The sequence below is a fragment of the Crinia signifera genome, chromosome 6 (assembly GCF_055691185.1).
Source record: "Crinia signifera chromosome 6, ASM5569118v1, whole genome shotgun sequence".
In the NCBI taxonomy this organism is placed as follows: Eukaryota; Metazoa; Chordata; class Amphibia; order Anura; family Myobatrachidae; genus Crinia; species Crinia signifera.
Window position 1 is genome coordinate 144,356,424 of NC_139222.1, and position 19,002 is coordinate 144,375,425.

Genomic DNA, 19,002 nt, shown 5'->3' on the forward strand with positions numbered 1-19,002 from the left:
AATAGAAAAAATAAATAAATAAAAAAAATGGCGTGGGGTCCCCCCACAGCTGTAACCAGCACCAGGCTGAAAGAGCCAGGTGACGGTAATTAAAAATCAGGGAACCCGACAAATAGGGGTTCCCCGATTTTTAACGACCAGCCCCAGGCTCCAGGTCCGGGGCTGGTTCCCAAAATACGGGGGGACAAAATAACTAGGGGTCCCCCGTATTTTAAGAACCAGCCCCAGGCCAAACCAACCAGCAGGGTAATGCCACAGCCGGGGGGAGACTTTTCATACAAGTACCCCCGGCCAAAGCATTCAGCCCTCTGACCAGTCAGCCTGGCCAGGGGCCCTGGGGGAGTGGGGACCCCCTCAATAATGGGGTCCCCCCCTCCAGGACTTACCTGACCAGGCTGAAGCCTGGTGCTGTCCCCGGTGACCCTGTGCGGTGGCCACCGGGCTGATACTGGTGTAAAAAATAGATGAATAAACTATTGTTTTAAACTGTGGAACTATGAGTCCCAGCAAGCCTCCCCCGCAAGCTGGGACTTGGAGAACCTCAAGTCCCAGCCTGCGGGGCATTAAAGGGCCCGCTGGGTCTTGTAGTTCCACAGTAAAAAAAAATAGTTAAATAAATACACACTAACACCTGAAAAATAAACGTTTAATACATACATTACACACACACTGATACTTACCTATCTTGATCCCGTAGGTAGGTCCCAGAGTCTTGATCCGGTGCCTTGTCCTGGTTCCGAATCCATGTCGTCATTCTTCAGCATGTCGATCTTCATGTCGGCGTCCGGTCCGGGGTCCGAAGAAATCCATAGTGGACCTGTGGAAGGAAATCCTACTCACCCTGGTCCTCCATGGAAGTTCTTCTGGCTTGATCCGACGTAGTCCAGGGCTTCTTCCTTCTTCTTCCATCTTCTTCCTTCTTCTTCAAGCTGGCGGCTCCCCGCTGCGGACTGAGAGGCGCAGAGATGTTTCCTCCTCTGCGCCTCTACTCAGAATGATTTCTGGCCAATCCGGATCCGAATCTCTTGGCTCCTGATTGGCCGCTAGGCGGCCAATAGAAATCATACTGAGAAGAGGCGCCGAACATGAAACATCTCTGCCGCCTCTTCTCAGTATGATTTATATTGGCCGCCTAGCGGCCAATCAGGAGCCAAGAAAGTCGGCTCCTGATTGGCCAGAAATCAACTTGCATTGAGTTTTTCTTTCACTCAATACAAGATTTGAAAAGACCCGTCTGAGTGCTGCTGTTTTTCTTTACAAGCTATATATACAGTGTATATATATATATATATATATATATATATATATATATATATATACACACACACACACAAATACAAAAAAAGACCCAAACCCAGCACACAAAGTCAGTGGCAGCACCTCTGAGGATCCCCTGTTAGGCGAGACCCAGGAGAGTTTAGAAATGAAAAAAGGAAGGGTTCAGGGTGCGCTATGAATAATTAGATATAATTAAAAACTAATGTTATTTACCGTAATAAAAAATGCCCCATGGGCAATAAAAAGAGATACAGAATTACATTCAATGTAACATATAACAAAATCTCAAAACTTAGATCTTTCCAGCAGTACTCATAGGCCCGGGCGACGCTGGAAAGTTCGAAGTTTTGATATTTTGTTATATGTTACATTGAATGTAATTCTGTATCTCTTTTTATTGTCCATGGGGCATTTTTTATTAAATAACATTTGTTTTTAATTATATCTAATTATTTATAGCGCACCCTGAACCCTTCCTTTTTTCATATATATATATATATATATATATATATCCACTGCTTATCTATGAAAACAAATAACATTCTTGAAATAAAAAACACCTACCTTAATAGACACAGTAGAAAAGTTATCAATTTTTTTTAATAAAATAGGTTTGCTAATTTGTTTGCTTTCCCAAAGGGGACGTCAATCATCAAGCACTTCCACTAATATGAACATGATCAATATACTGCTACTTCTATTGGGAGAAAGGGCAATCACAGAATTTCTAGAGGGAGCTACCCATATCCTTGATTGTATTGTGAGTTTAGCCAGCCAATACAGAAGGCATGAATAATATGTAGCAAGCTATAATCTGTCTCATACAAAATGCAGAGTAATACCCCAGATAAATAAAAGGCAGGTTATCACAACCCATCTGAGCCTGATTTTTTTCTTCCAGATTTAGGTACCATTCTACAATCAAATTCTGCTGCTGGAGGAGTGGCAGAAAAAAACTAGCACTAGCCCTGGACATACAGTACATGTGCGCAAAAAGGTCCATACACACTTGACGACTATGCCCAGCGTGTATGGACAGCGATGATCGTTATCATCGCTGGAGGGGAAGCCGTTCAGTGCGTATACACTGAGCGGCTTTCCCCCTGCCTGGCGCTGTCAGTCCTCAAAGTCATTCTTCTGCTGGTACTACCAGCAGATGAACGGCTTTCTCGGAGATGAGGTGGGAGCGTGCAACAGCACTCACCGCTCATTTCCGGACCATACACACTGGGCGGCTTTGAGCTGAAAGCCACTCAAACTTGCTGTTTTGAGCGGCTTTCAGCTCAAAGTCTCCCAATGTGTATGGGCCTTTAGTCTCCTTATACACAGTAAAATGTATGTACAGTAATACAATATTAGTTATTAAGTGAAATTGACAACATTGGTGTGAAAATTGACAAGCAAACCTTTTGATTCATAATGATGACCTAATGATGACCTATAATGTTTACCTAGAATAGAATCTTTTTTACACATCATTTTTTATTTTAATTTATATTACAACGACGCTGGCATTCTTAGTCAATATTTTGTGCATCTCTCACAGAGACGTTGGCATTTTTAACGGATATTTTTGCACATCTCTCACATATGTTGGCACTCAAACAGTTAACACTACAGTAGATGGTTTACAGTACAAGCTGTGGGGATAAGCCTAAAAGCCTAAACAACTAACTTAATGTATCAAACATATTTAACTAATGTAAATAACATAGTGGTCTGAAAATATGCCATAATTAGAATAGATTAGACATATATAATATTCAGTAGACAAAAGAGCTGATCTTTTTAAGTGCACATTCTTCCACCTCATGTTAAGACTCCTGTCTTTTCTTTCACATTGAATTGGGATGTCCCGTGGACTCCCTTTCACTGCTAGTCATTCAGCATCCAACATGAGAAAACATTTGGAACTTAAGGCCTGATTCAGAGTTGTACAAATATTTGTCATGCAGTGTGTTCTCAGACCCTCTTATTGAACATGCTGCTGCTGCTGGTTTAACAGTTGGCATGCATTCGCTAGACAGTTGTCCCATAGGGGGTTATTTTGGTTCACTCTTTCTGACAAAATCCTTCTTAGATGGACAAAACCATGTGCACTGCAGGTGGGGCAGATGTTACTTGTGCAGAGAGAATTAGATTTGGGTGGGGTTTTACTTCAAAGTGAGATCTATTTTGCAGTGTAAAATAATGCAGCCAATATTTACCCTGCACAGAAACAAAATAACTCACCCAAATCTAATTCTCTCTGCACATGTTATATCTGCCCCACCCGCAGTGCACTTGGCTTTGTCCATCTAAGAAGGATGTTGTCAGAAAGTGTGAACCAAAATAACCCCCATAGTGCAGTTGTGACATTATTCAAACTTGTATTTTCATTCACTCCAGTTCTAACCAGTCCTGCACATAGCACCAGTACAGCATCCAAGTAAGTGAGACATTGGGCCTAATTCAGACTTGATCACAGGGTAAATTTGTTCTCAAAATGGACAAAACCATGTTGCACTGCAGGTGGGGCAGACGTAACTTGTGCAGAGAGAGTTCGTTTTGGGTGGGGTGTGTTCAAACTGAAATCTAAGTAGTAGTGTAAAAATAAAGCAGTCAGTATTTACCCTGCACAGAAACAAAATAACTCACCCAAATGCTCATTACATTTTGCTTTTGAATCAGGCCCTTGGTGTTGACGGAAATCTTGACACTCCCAAATTGAATCTTTTTACTTCAGTTATTTATAGTATGCAACTGGCTTGCTTTTATAGGGACTTTTTGGATTTTTTTTGTAGGACTGGAAATGCCAGGAGGAACAGAAATATTAGGGGAACATGGACCACCTAAAGCAAAATTCTATCAGAGAAAAGTGTGCAATTTGGTGGCCTAATGCAGAATGAGACGAACGTTCCAATGAACAGGTTAGAACATTTTGTGACCGTCTCTACATTGAACACTCAAGTGTTTTCAGTACAAACTAAGGTGATTAATAGTGGCAATTATAAATGATAAAATCATACAGTTAACAATTATTATTCTTAGGTTAATTGTACACAAGTGTTAATTAACTCAATATCCTCTCCATTCTTAAAGGCGAATGGAGGAGATTAATTAATCAGTTGATCTCTGTAGAGAGAAGCCAATGTGGAACAGGTAAGCCAAATGCGTGACAGACCAATCTGCACATGTTCTGTCATCTCCTTAAGAAAGATGGCACATGGTCTGTACCGGCATCTATCACCACTATGGGCCTAATGCAGTTAAAGACAACTCGCCTGCAGAAACTCCCACCAGAGTTCTATACATTATTGCAGCCAGACTACATATTGGGCAGTATTCAATGCGGCCAGGGAGGGGTGTGTAGGGCACGAATGGCTTTTCCTCACCGAAAACAACCCATCCTCGTGTCCCCTCAAATGCAGTGAGTCCACCACATTTTGAGGCGAGCCCCGCAGTTTTAATGGCCCCACTCGCCATTTCAACTTCGCATTGGGGAACAGGTGAGGTGTAAACAGCGAGTGAAGGTAGTTGAATACTGTGGCGGCGAGTCATCGACACTTCTCGCTGTCTATGATTCGTCATCAGAGAATTGAATATACCCCTTTATCTGTGCATTTAGTAAGACAGCCATCTTCATCATCAGGGAACCATTGCACCAGCCAATACTTGCTGCAAAAGATGGGTTTTTAAATATTTACACTTCTGTCCAACAGAACATAGCCCACACCTGCACCTCTAAACCTTATCCTATTGCAGCCCAGCTACACCTAGTCAGTTGCAAATGGAGATGGCGCTGAAATGTCCACAGCACTGCAGCATCCATACTTGAGTATGTTTGTTTCTCAATCATGCGCAGTGCAAAACACTAGAAGCACTAAAAAGACAGGTTCACCTTCAGCTCTGCATTAAATCCTATGAGAGCATCCATTTATCCATCCATTTGACCTGATAAAAGCAGACAACAATGAACGGCTGTCCACGTACATTAGCCCATAAGGGAGCAGATGTACCAAACTTCAAAAAGTGATAAAGTGGAGAGTGATAAACAACCAGCCAATCAACTGTCAATCTTTTCAAACACAAACTGCAACATTGCAGTTAGGAGCTGATTAACTGGACATTTTTTATTCTCCACTTTATTACTTTTTGAAGCTTGGATCATCAAACCCATGGTGTTGTTTAAAAATACTTGGCAGAGCAGGATGGCTACTGTGGCTAGGTAACAAAACCTCAGGTGCTCTGAGAAAGAGGGCCTCCTCCGGTCCACCGGTTGGATATAAGTGCCATATGTTACAGCTCTATTTTCAAAACAAAGCTGTATCACAAGCTGGATTTCATTTACACTCTAGTAAATGTAAAAACCAACGTGGATTGGAGGAGGAATAAAGCAAATGTTTTCAAGGGGCTGAAGACATGGTTCCAATTTTCATCATGAGTACCATTATTCCTGCAAATGTACTTCCCCAGCATGTGTTAAGGCTAGATGCTGCCAGTCTCATTTCCCCATAACAGAAACACATCTCACTTAACGTGGCTGACGTGATAGAGTGAACAATGGAACTCCCCTGCTTATCCTGCCAGATGGCTGGCCAATTAAGCACTGAAATATCAACTGTAGAAATTTCCCAGACCATTAAAAAATATAAATCTGCCAAATCCCCTGGCCCTAATGGCTAATCCACTGCACATACTAAACTATTAACGTGACTCCTCACCTTCACTTCCGATTCAGTTTAGACTCTCAGCACTCTCCCTTACTGACCACTATGTTAGAGACATACTTAGTAATTATCCAGAAATTGGGCAAAGATCCATATAATTGTGCTAGTCATAGGCCCATATATCTTTTTTGTGATTTTGAGCTACAGTATATACCAGTGGTTCCCAAACTGTGTGCCGTGGCTCCCTGGGGTGCCTTGGGACACTTGCAGGGATGCCTTGGATTGGTGGACCAGGACCAATTCAAATTATTTATGGTCAATGTAAAAGGCTAAAACATTGCTGGTGGGCTGTCAATAATAAAATATGTGGACAAAAATAAGCTAATCCTGTCCCTCATCCATAATTATAACTTTGTATGACATATAAAAGAATTTACTTAATTTTTTTCAAAATTTCTGAATTTGACCTAGGGGGGCCATGAAAGAAATTCTGATGCTTTAGGGTGCCGTGATTTGAAAAAAATTGGGAACCACTGGTATATACCATAATCCTTACTAACATTCTCAATCATGTTCTCCCTGCAATAATCTACTGTGAAGAGATTGAATTTGTTCCTGGTCACCAAACTAGGGACAATAGAAATGAATAATTGATTTGATCTAAATAAATATAATTCTACCCAAGCAATTGTCCTCCTTGGTCTTTTAAGACTCTTATCCCAGAAACCTTTTCTTTTATCAAGGAATTTGTTTCTATAGTTTCAGAGTAAGTATCTGCAGCCACTGTTTTAATTGCCAGGCCAGAAACCACGGCAAGTGATACCCGTGTGGCACAGTCTGCGGAGAAGTGGCAGCCGCTGTCCCAATTACAGGGTCAGATTACCATGTGTGGGCTCAATGTGTGTGGGGGCCCCGGGATGACTGCTCCTGCCACCCCTCAAGAGTTAGGGCTGGACTGTGTCAGGGAGGGTTACAATATGTCAGGGAAGGTTAGGGTTAGTCTACAGAGAGGGCAGGGGGAAGTAAATATACTTACTGGAGCGTTGTTGGGATTTTTTCCATTCAAATGCAGGCATCAGCATCCTGACCACTGGCATCCCATCCATTGGTCCCTCGTATGTATTCCCTTTACGGTTTTACACTCATATTAGTCAATGCTACTGTTCAGTATATGGTAGTTTGGTGAAATAATTTTTTTAACCCCTTAAGAATGTTAAAGTGTCCATGGGGACTGCAAAGCGGTCATATTTAGCAGTACACCTCTTATTATGTTGAGAATGGGGGGTGCAGCCCATCCCACTCCATGTACTCTATATTGTGTAAATGTACTGTATGTACACTTGGAGGCCAAGACTTCTTTACTCTGGGTGTTCTAACAAGGGTTCTACCCTCCCATCTGTTATTAGGTGTTTTAGTGTTGGTCCTTTCATTTACAGTCTACAGATTGAAGAAGGCACTGTATACATTTATACAATATGAATACAGTATTAGGAAAATGATCATGCCGTGGGGCCTCGTCATTTGGGGCATGATTACTGAAACATTTATGTAACACTTTTCAGTACTTAAACTGTCTTTTTATTAATGTAACAGTTTAATTGCTACCTCTCACTTATGTTACACTTTAGGCAGTTATGCTGCCTCCTATTAATGTAGCACTTATTCAAATTTACACTGCTACTATGCACTTGTCTGATGCCTTGGATCAGATGGGCTGTGCTGGCCAAGAATTCCCATGTTCTTAACCTGAACCATGGTAGTTGGGTCCATATTTTTTGGTAAAAAATTATGACAAGAATCTCTACTTTACACTATGTTAAATATCAGTATTTATTATAATTGTTCTGATTACCAGTGTTCTAGATGCTTGGAGTGTGCACCTACAACTTTCCTTTTCTTTGTGTGAAACTACAAGGCTCAGCATGGTAGCACCTCTTATTATGTATACAATTATGGTGTGTGTGTGTGTGTGTGTGTGTGTGTGTGTGTGTGTGTGTGTGTGTGTGTGTGTGTGTGTGTGTGTGTGTGTGGCGTAACCCCTCTCCATATGCGCTAGAGCAAAACTAAATGTTCACTCTTGCAAGTCAGGGTCAAAGTGATCTTTATTGAATGATTAATATTTGAATATCTTTGTCCTGGAATGTGTTTAACTTCTGTGTTTAAATGAATCCCCAAAAAGGATTATTTTTTATTTATTTCTAGTGGCGAATCCATAGCAGGTACATGGGCCCTTATTTTGGTTCACTAGTAAAGGCAAATTCCTTCTCAAATGATGGACAAAAACATGTGCACTGCAGGGGGGCAGATGTAACGTGCAGAGAGAGTTAGATTTGGGTGGGGTTTTACTTCAAAGTGAGATCCATATTGCAGTGTAAAAATAAAGCAGTCAGTATTTTCCCTGCACAGAAACAAAATAACTCACCCAAATGTAATTCTCTCTCTGCACAAGTTACATCTGCCCCCCCCCCTGAAGTGCACATGGTTTTGTCCATTTGAGAAGGAATTTGCCTTTGCGGGTGAACCAAAATAACCCCCATGGTGTGTGACCTTTGAACCAAGGGACAGCCCATACCTCCCAACAGTCCCGAAAAAATGGTTTTCGGGGACATTCCCGCATCCCTCTCGTGGCTGGCAGTGTCCCATGGCGAGGGGGGGGGGGCTGTTGGAAGTCCCCCCTATTTTTTTTTGGGGGGGGGGGGGTACACTGTAAAAAATGTATGAACATGACCCTTAGACACAAATAAGGCAAAATGCATAAATTTACTGATGTAGGGTTTTTTTTAAAGGGATATTAGCCATATTGTTGTGAAAATAAGTGTTTTTACTTAAGTGGGTATTTTTCACTCTATGGGCCTAATTTAGACCTGATCGCAGGACGAATTTGTTCTCAAAAATGGGCAAAACATTGTGCACTGCAGGTCGGACACATGTAACGTCCTGAAAGAGTTAGATTTGGGTGGGTTATATTGTTTCTGTGCAGGGTAAATACTGACTGCTTTATTTTTACACTGTAATTTAGATTTCAGTTTGTACACGGGTATGAGTCATAGGGTTGACAGTCAATAGATCGACCACTGTTGGTCGACAGGCCATAAGCCGACATGAAAAAGGTTGACACAATCAAAGATCAACATCAAAAAGGTTTATGTGTGTAAGGTCAGCATGAGTTTTGGGGGGCAGTTGGGGGAGCTGTAAATCACAGATGCTCTGCGCATGGCATCTCTTCAGGGCAGGCAGGGAGGAAGGGCAGGGAGGGAACCGGGGGATGCCCAGCTGCTGGGCACATCCTGAAAATTTCATAAACAAGGGTCACGGTGCTAGGCCACCCCCTTTTTGTGCCAGCCACCCCTTCTGTGTGGCAGGTTCTAGTTTCTATTGCATAAAAGTTGGAAGGTAGGCTGCAGTGCACATGGTTTTGCCCATCCATTTGTGAACAAATAAGGCCTGACTAAGGTCATATATCTGTAGGGATAATATTTTTGATGAGTTCCTGCCACTAGTCTACAGACAGCAAATAAAATGCATCACAAAGAGCTACTAACATGTATATATGACATGACTCGTGTACATAAACAAATATGTAGGGAGTCATGAAATATTTTTAACCTAGTTAATTTAGAATATAAAAGCTATTTCCATGCGCTACAAAAAAATAAAGGTACATGTTTTCATAATGCCTATGTTGACATAGATGAGTGTCGACATACCACAATACACCCACCCAATCACCCAGGTTGTCCTAACTATGCCACATTTTCATATCTTGTTTTTCCCTATTTCGTTTATTCCCTGTTTATTTCTACAGCCCAGTTCTGTAGCACATGATGATATTTACTAAGGTGGGAGTTCTGTTTCACATGGGATGTTGCTATGGGCAACCAATAAAAATCTTCTTATTTATTTAGCACCTTCTAGAAGATAACAGATAGTATCTGATTGGTTGCCCATAGCTACAGCCCATGTGAAATAGAACTCCCACTAAATTTCCCCTACATCATACCTCCTAACTGTCCAGTTTTTCGTGGGAAAATACCTTTTTTGGGGATTTTCCCGCATCCCAACCGGGGCCGGCAGTGTCCCGTGGGGGGGGGGGGGGGGCAGTGGGGAGTCCACCCTGTCATAGCTGCAGCCAGAGGGAATGGCTAGCAGCGCACAGAGCTGCTGGCCAGGCACCCACCGTGGTGCAAACGGGGTATAGACCACGCCCTCAAAATTTAGGCGCACAGAGTCCCTCTTTCTGCCTCTCCAATGTTGGGAGGTATGTCTACAATATGGTGCCTTACAAATCAACTACAATAATAAACAGATATATTTCAGCTAAGTGCTTTAAGTTCTATTTGGGTTCTCTTTTCTGGAATCCAGAATGGTTCCCCCTGTCACATAAATATAGAGTAACCAGAGGTGGAGTCATTTAGTAAAAAAAATGGCAAAAAAAACCCCACTTTATGTGTGTTCATTATTATATGTGAAATTATATTTTAAATGTGTATGTAGTTTGTCATCTGTCATAAATTTCTCTGCTGTATTTAAAAAAAAGACAGAACGTGATAAACTACATATTGTTTTATCATCTGTTCTAGCTTGTAACTCATTCCCATAGTGCGCTAGGAAAACAGATAATACAAAACACCTTGATTGTATGCATTATGTTAGAGACCACTGTCTATGTTCTTTTAAAGGTACTAATGCTTTTCATATGCTGAACTCCAGAGGTCTCTGCAGTGTATTGGCTGATTTGGTCATCCCCTTGTGGGTTCAACCTTCCTTTGCTCTCTTGCCAAAGAAAGGAGGAGGGGAGCGCCTGCAAGAAATCTTGGTGTTTGGCATACTTATGGAAAATTTAAGCTTGGGATCCTTTGTGAAAAATGGATTGTGTAATTGTAAATGTAAAGAGATGGGGATTGTTAGAGGTGGAGGAAGTTGAAGAGAGGAAAGGCTGAATTATCTTAATAAACCCAGCTTGTAGGGATAAAACATGGAGCGGTGACAGGAACGTTCACATGCATTAATGGACTGCAACAGTGCAGGAAGGAAGCGGAGCTCGGTAAAAGAGGTGTCAAAACAAGGTCATGCTGTAAAAATGAAGGCTGGGAGGTACAAGGGAAATGTGTTGAAGTATTACTTTACAAATAGGTCAAAGGAGCTATGGAAATGCTGATCACAAGGGCAGGAAAATATAGTATAAACATTAAACTTACAATTCAGATCTAAAATGACTACTGAAGATTTAAAGAACCACTGTAACTAGAATAAAAGTGGACTTTATGAAAAAGAATTTGGAAACAGACGCATAGGTATATGCTTAGCATTTTGCACTTTAGCAGAACATATGTGTGGAGTTTGTATGATCCCTAATGCTTGGGAGAAGGCAAATTCCTTCTCAAATGAACAAAACCATATGCACTACGGGGGGGGGGCAGATGTAACATGTGCAGAGAGAGTTAAGGCCCCCATACACTATGCGATTTTGGGCCGATTTCATCCGATTTCGGCACTTTGTGCCGATAATCGGGTGAAATCGGCCCAAAATCGTAGGTGTGTGATATCTGATCCGATCTGATGCGCGGTCCCGTGCGCATCGGACCGGATCAGGGAGGTCGGACGGTCTGTACATACGATCACGTCCGACCTCCCTGTATGCAAATGCCTGCCACCTGACAGGCATATGCATGCAGACACCGGGGGAGCAGTGGGGCGGGCAGCGGGTCCCTGAGCGCCGGCGACTGCTGCTGACTGAGCTGGCCGGGCAGTGTACTTACACATAGCAGCAGCGGGGACGGGCAGCGCAGTGGCGGCTATTATATTTTTAAAATACTTGTCAAATGACTGGCCGCTCTCTGATTGGCTGAGAGCTCTCCGGCCAATCAGAGAGCGGCCGGTCATTTGACAAGTATTTAAAAAATATAATAGCCGCCACTACGCATCCCGTCCCCGCTGCTGCTATGTGTAAGTACACTGCCCGGCCAGGTCAGCAGCGCTCACCGCACCCGCCGCCCGCCCCCACCGCCGCTGCCCGCCCCCACCACCGCCGCCGCCCACCCCCACTACTGCCGCTGCCCGCCCCCACTACTGCTCACCGCCCTGCAGCTCCCCGGGGTTTTTTTTACATGGGATAAATCGCATGCAATTTATCCCATGTAAAAAATGGCACATCAAGTGCCAAATTGTATGTGAGCCTCCCGGGGAGCTGCCGGGCGGCTCGCAGGTAAATTGGGTCCGACTTGTCCCTAGGACAAGTCGGCCTAATGTATGGGGGCCTTTAGATTTGGGCGAGTTATTTTGTTATTGTGCAGGGAAACTACTGGCTGCTTTATTTTTACACTGCAATATAGATCTCACTTTGAAGTAAAACCCCACCCAAATCTAACTCTCTCTGCACAAGTTACGTCTGCTCCACATGCAGTGCACATGGTTTTATCCATTAGAGAGGGACTTTGCCTTTGCGAGTGAACCAGAATAAGGGCCAAAATCCAATAGCAACTCTACTGTGCATTAATTGGATTCTGGCAAAAAAACCCTTTCGTGTGTATTTGCATTAGGGATTTAGGGATTGTTAAATTCCATTGGTGCATGGAGTTTTGTCAATGACTGAAATATTCTCTGTAAAGAACTGCAGAATTGTTATGAAATTCTGCACAATTACACAAGTCCCCTAGAGTCACTAGGGAGTGTATTCTGTCTATAAAAAACACCCATTGTTCCCTTAGTATTATATACACATCAGTACTTAGTATGCTGCCAGATCTTAAACCTCCAAGCAGTTTTGGGACAATTGCCTTCCTTTTTTGGTGCATTGATCGATGGTCTGGGGTTGCTAGGCAACTGGAACTCAGGTCGGCTGGAGTTTTTGATGGCCTTAGCTGTCATTGGGAATATTGGATGCTGTGCTTTTATGATAAAGGTGTATTAGTTAAGATTAATTAAGTTTAAACACTGGTATCAACAGCCATGGAGTTCCTGAACAATTGCATATTGCTTTCCAAAACTGACTGGGATCTGTCATCTTTCGCCCATCCTGTGATCCCCCTAATCATCCCCTTCATCAACTGAAATCTGTGCCTTCTGAGCTCATTACTGTACCGCAATAGACTACCCCTTCCTAAAACATTTTGCACAAGTTGTCCTTTGAGGGTATACCAGTGTGCATACGCCTGATTGAAGAACCCTGTGATCTGAACCTTACAACTCAAGCCCTACTACATCTCCATTTGCCCCATGTTAATCCCATCCTATTCCTTTATTTCTTTTATATTTCTAACCTATCAGTCATCCATTTACTGTAGGTCTATCTGCTGTTGTAGTCAGTAATCTTCACCCAAAGAATTCCAGTCATGTTCATCTATCAATTAGTTACTTGACTTGTGTTTCCCCTTCTATTGCAACTGTTTACCCTTTCCTATTTTACTATGCAGTTTGATTGTTCCCTATCAACTTTGACTGTGGTAACTGTGCACTCTATACACTTGTCACTTGACCTGAGCTCCAGTGCTATTTCTATTTCTAGACTATGTGGCTCCCAGTGTGAACAGATAAAAAAAATGTGGCCTTGCAGGGCTGGGCATGGCTTTGTGGCAGGGGTGTGGCCTTGCAGAAAAAACCTACCTTACACCCCAAATGACTGTCACTGAATACTATGATATAAGCTTTGTTCCTCTGCCTATTATTAGGAACATTTGCAGGTAAATGTGCTCCATGCATATAAAAATGTTCACTAATCCAGCATGTGACACACTCTAGAGGCATGCAGCTATCTCAAGTCCACTCCCCTCTGCAGGCTGCGTGTCCGTTCCATCAGTGGTGGACTGTGAGGAAGTCATACCTCCGAACATGACCCTCTATAGGAGGGACACAATGCTCTTTTCCTGGACTTCCCTCTTCAGTTATGATTATCATCACCTGTGGTGAAACACCTCCTAGATTAGGTCATGTTGGGAGGTATGGGAAGAGCAGGGTGGGCCGCATGATTCCTGCTCCTCTTTACAGCAGCCATAGTGCCGCTGATCATCAGTGACTGAGTACTTGGGCAATGGCACAGGCAGGGCAGGCGACAGGGGGGGTCAAGGGGGACAAGTGTGACGGGCCCCAGAGCTTCCATGCCCCATCACGGCCACTGGCCTGTCAGTGACCCTCACGGCCAGGCCCTCTACTGTGCACCATCTGTGTGTGGCTGAGTCTGACTTACACTGTGTGCCACTGCTGTCTACTGTGTGTGCGCCCTGCCGTTCGGTGCTCAGAGTCATCTACTCTGTGTGTGCACATGGCTTGTTCCGTGCCTGCTTGCAGTGCTCAGTGAAAGGTTAAATGAGGCTCGTACAGAAGAGGGTTGTGTGGATTTGGGATTAGGTGGGGGCCCCAGAAATATAATTGTACAGGGCCCCAAGAATTCTGTTGCCAGCCCTGGGCACAGGCTGTAGTGCACATAACTAGGAGTCGGTGAGCAGCGGATGAGCTGCCGCATAACAGCACCCCTGATGGCGTTAGGAGTCAGCGGAATGAGCCACGCAGTGGCGCCCCTTCTGGTTGCATGGCTTGTTCGCCTTTATAAAGAGTGCTGCTGAGCTCTGAGTGGTCATATCATTCAGACATGGTTATGTCTGCATGTATGTATGTACAATACATAAATGGTGCAGTTTTACAGACATCCAGCCACTGAGGGTGCCAAACAGGGTCCCGACAGTTGACAGTGATTTACCCGACGTCAGGATCCCGACAGTCAAAACCACGACACTCGGGGTCCCGATTGCCACCGGCTATTCTCCCTCTTGGGGGTCCCGCAAGGGGCTTTGTTGCTCTCACCATGCTCTCTGAGTCTGGCCAGTCGGGATCCCGACATCGAGCTAATGACTGTCGGGATCCCGACTGTTGGAACCCTATACCACACCTGCCACAGAATGGTCATGGCAAGAATGCTTCTTTAAGAATTCTTGCTTGTCTGGGGTTATTTAGATTTATGTATAGAATAATGATTACATAATCTACAAATTAAGTTATGTACACATTTTAATTAAAGATTGTTCCAACAGCTTCCAGCTCAATGACAGCACTGCAGAACGCCACACAGCCTACACATATGTCCTACTCAATGTTTATGGGTGAGTCAATTGTGCTAATGATTTTATTGTTGTATTATGCATATACTGTAGGTTAGCAATATATATATTCTCCTCACTTTTGATGTTACACACAGTCCTGAGCTACCCAATACAGGACAGCATACCCCCACATCAGCCCTGCACATTTAAAGACACACACACTTCTTCCTTACTAGTTACCTCAGCGTTTAATTGAAAAAAACAAAAGAAAAAAGAAACTCGGGTGGGGTGCACTCTTAATCCCCAATCTAAGACTTGCTAACTGCTGGAAAAAAGATTTTTATATTTTTTTAGATATTTTTATATGCCAAGTGAACTGATAAATTTTAATAAAGAATATTGTGCAAAAACATTCAGTAATAATTCATATATTAATTTATGCTGCTTGTGACTATTTTATATGGATCAATATCAAATAGATTTTTAATGTATTATTTAACCAAAATTTATATATCCTGGTGGTGAGTCAAAAATATTAATTGCTTCTTAATTGCGAATTATCTAAAGAGAATTAATTATAATGGGGCTGGTAACAAGGAAATGGCTGACCTTCATATATCCTTAATGCCTTTGTCATATGGGCATTATAGATTTTTTCTCAATTAAATGAGATAAGGATTGTAATCATCAGTCAGCAAAATTAAATCCAAAATCAAATGAAGTATATACAAGACACACTATTTACACTTGTGCACCTGTGTAGGTTCCCCTAATGATTCACTGGCTTGTATCGAGCTTGTAGTCAGAGATGCCCTATAATATTTGTAAGCATAATTGTATCAATTGAAAAACCATTGGTTACACAACAGTGTCCCAATCTGGCAACAATGTATGTATGCAGCAACCAAGCCACTCAATCCTACACATACACTGCAAGAATGTCACTTTCATGCATGCAGAATCAGTCACTCAAAACCAGGGGCTGGCTGGCAACTTTTAGCCTGGGGGGCAAGTCCAGAGCACCGGCCCATAAGTAACAGCGTTAAATGGAGGTTTTTTTGTAATATATATATATATATAGTGGCCTGGCACTCTCCCTTCAAAGTCAGTTGCCTCTGTGCCCTCAAAACAAGATGTGCAGATCCATACAGAACAAAAAAGTGGCACTCCAAGGTCTTGATAAAGTGGATATATTTCAGGTGATAGCTGACGTTTCGGAGCTCACATGCTCCGTTTTCAAAGTGTCTCACCATTTCACTTTGAAAACGGAGCATGTGAGATCTGAAACGTCAGCTATCACCTGAAATATATCCACTTTATCAAGACCTTGGAGTGCCACTTTTTTGTTCTGTATGGATAGATATATATATATATGTTGGTGGGTCACGGCGGCACTCTCAGACTTCGCAAAATACAGTAAATGACAAATGCCAAGGGTAACCTTTAACGTTTCAGTGCCCGTGCACTTTTATCAAGAAATGGCATTTCTTGATAAAAGTGCACGGGCACTGAAACGTTGAAAGATTACCCTTGGCATTTGTCATTTATTTTGCGAATTCTGAGAGTGCCGCCGTGACCCACCAACCCATATACCCTGCTCACCGTTACAGTGAGCAATTCCACGGAGGGCACCAAGCCCTAATGCCCTGAAAGCCTTGGAGTGCCGGCCAGCCACAACCAGATATATATATAGAGAGTTCTGCACTGCACGTTTGACTCTTTGTTTAGTCAGTTGTCCTGAGGAAGGAGCGCAATGCTCCGAAACTTGTCGACACCTACGTGCTGACTTTGTTTTTCACGTTTGTCATGGATTGAATACAGTTGATCACTTTTTTTGAGAGTGCCGCCTCCTGTCTTCCTTTATTTGGAAACCTGTTTCCCTGTATCTGGAGATACGTTCATATATATATATATATATATATATATATATATATATACAATCCAATGAATCCCAGAGTATTGGATTGTATATTATCTACTTCTGGCACCGGGGTATATTGTCTCATCGGAGTTGGAGTGCCGGCAGTATTGTATCCCTATATATATATATCTATATATATATAGATATATATATATATCTATATCTATATATATATATATAGATAGTGTTCATTCTAGCACCCGCCATATTTGAAAACCCATGCAGTTCCTCTTCCCTGCCTGGGGTGTCGCTGTCTGATATGGTGCTTCTAGCATCGGTCTGGTTTGCATTTCAGTGCTGATATACAGACCACACTGTGCTAGAAGCACTACAGCAGACAGCGACACCCCAGGCAGGGAAGAGGAACTGCATGGGTTTTCACATATGGCGGGTGCTAGAATGAACACTATATAGAGATATATATATATAGAGAGAGAGAGAACAATGGAAAAGGAAAAGAGCGCTTCCTTGTGTATTAAAAGAGTAACTTTATTAAAAAAAACAGAGTTTACTAGGCTCCTCGGTAATAACAAATGATTGCTACAGATGGGGCATGGCTCATCTTTGCAGGGGATGGCGATGGCGACGCCAGCTGCCATTCCCCGCCAGCCGCCATCTGTATAGCGAGAAGGGGACGCGCGCGCAGGAGAGGGGCGCGCGTCCCGCTTCCAGCGCTTCCTCCGGGTCACTGCCGGCTTGTCGGCGGTCACCCGGGGGTCCCCGCCGCCTGCCCGCACCCCCCCCAACCCTGTCCATCTCCCTGAAGCAGAGACAAACAGGGTTCCCGTCGCCCCGCCGATGGAGATTGAGACGCGCGTGCGCGTGAGACGCACGAGCGCCTCAGTCAGATGGTGAGCCGGGCTGCTGGCGGATCGCCAGCGGTGACGTTCTGGCGATTCGCCACCAAAGAAGAGCCCAGCCCCATCTGTAGTACCTAAAAGCAAAGCTCTGTGGGCTGGATACCACACGATGTAAACATATGCCAACAAGGCAACAACAGCTCACACGGTCCTCGCCGTTCACACACTCCGGTACCTGTCAGCGCTGACGCTGGCTTGAGTAGCAGAGAAGCAGGAAGCCGGTGTCGTGAGCAGCTGTCCAGTGAGGTAGCAGAATGGAGCGTAGCAGGCCACGCTGTGATGCGTTTTGTCACTACTATATATATATTTTGGAGTATAATAATATCAGAGGCTGCTCCCCTGTGTAATAAAAAGAACAGGCCACCGCAGGCTGCTGACTCTGTATAATAACACCACAGGCTGCTCCACTTGTATTATAATAATAATAACAACAACAACAACAGCAAAAACAAATCACAGGCTGCTCCTCCTGTTTGATAACAGGATCCCACAGGCTGCTCCCCCTGTATAATAACAGGACACTACAGGCTGCTTCCACTGTATAATAATAATAATAATAATAATAATAAAATAATACCAGGAAACTACAGGCCTGCTCCCCCTGCATAATAACAGGAGGACACCACAGGATGCTCCTCCTGTATAATAATAATAATAATACCAGGACACCAAAGGCCTGCTCCCACTGCATAATAATAACAACAGGAGGACACTGCTGGCTGCTCCCCTCCCCCTGCATAACAGGAGGACACCACAGGCTGCTCCCCCTGTAAAATAACAATAATACCAGGACACCACACACAGGCTACTCCCCCTGCATAATAATAACAGGAGGACACCACAGGCTGCTCCCCTACCCCTGCATAACAGGAGGACACCACAGGCTGCTCCCCCTGTAAAATAACAATAATAATACCAGGACACCACACACAGGCTGCTCCCCCTGCATAATAATAACAGGAGGACACCACAGGCTGCTCCCCTCCCCCTGCATAACAGGAGGACACCACAGGCTGCTCCACCTGTAAAATAACAATAATAATACCAGGACACCACACACAGGCTGCTCCCCCTGCATAATAATAACATGAGGACACCACAGGCTGCTCCCCTCCCCCTGCATAACAGGAGGACACCACAGGCTGCTCCCCCTGTAAAATAACAATAATAATACCAGGATGACACCACACACACAGGCCTTTGAACTTACACCTGCCTCCGAATCCAGGTCCGTGTGCTGCAATGGCACTCCTGCAGCTCCT

The 19,002-nt window shown here is 43.6% G+C and overlaps 1 protein-coding gene across 2 annotated transcripts in view; it reads left to right on the forward strand.

Moving 5' to 3' along the window:
* Positions 1 to 19,002, forward strand: part of RAMP2 (receptor activity modifying protein 2) — a 65,211-nt gene that overhangs the window by 34,466 nt on the left and 11,743 nt on the right. Inside the window, exons 2-3 of one of the 2 annotated variants that reach the window (XM_083147516.1) lie at positions 4,062 to 4,187; positions 14,951 to 15,019. In XM_083147516.1, coding sequence (XP_083003642.1) covers positions 14,962 to 15,019 — 58 coding nt within the window. In that variant the 5' untranslated portion in view covers positions 4,062 to 4,187; positions 14,951 to 14,961. The remainder of the gene's footprint in view (positions 1 to 4,061; positions 4,188 to 14,950; positions 15,020 to 19,002) is intronic. The other variant, XM_083147515.1, reaches the window with a different exon arrangement.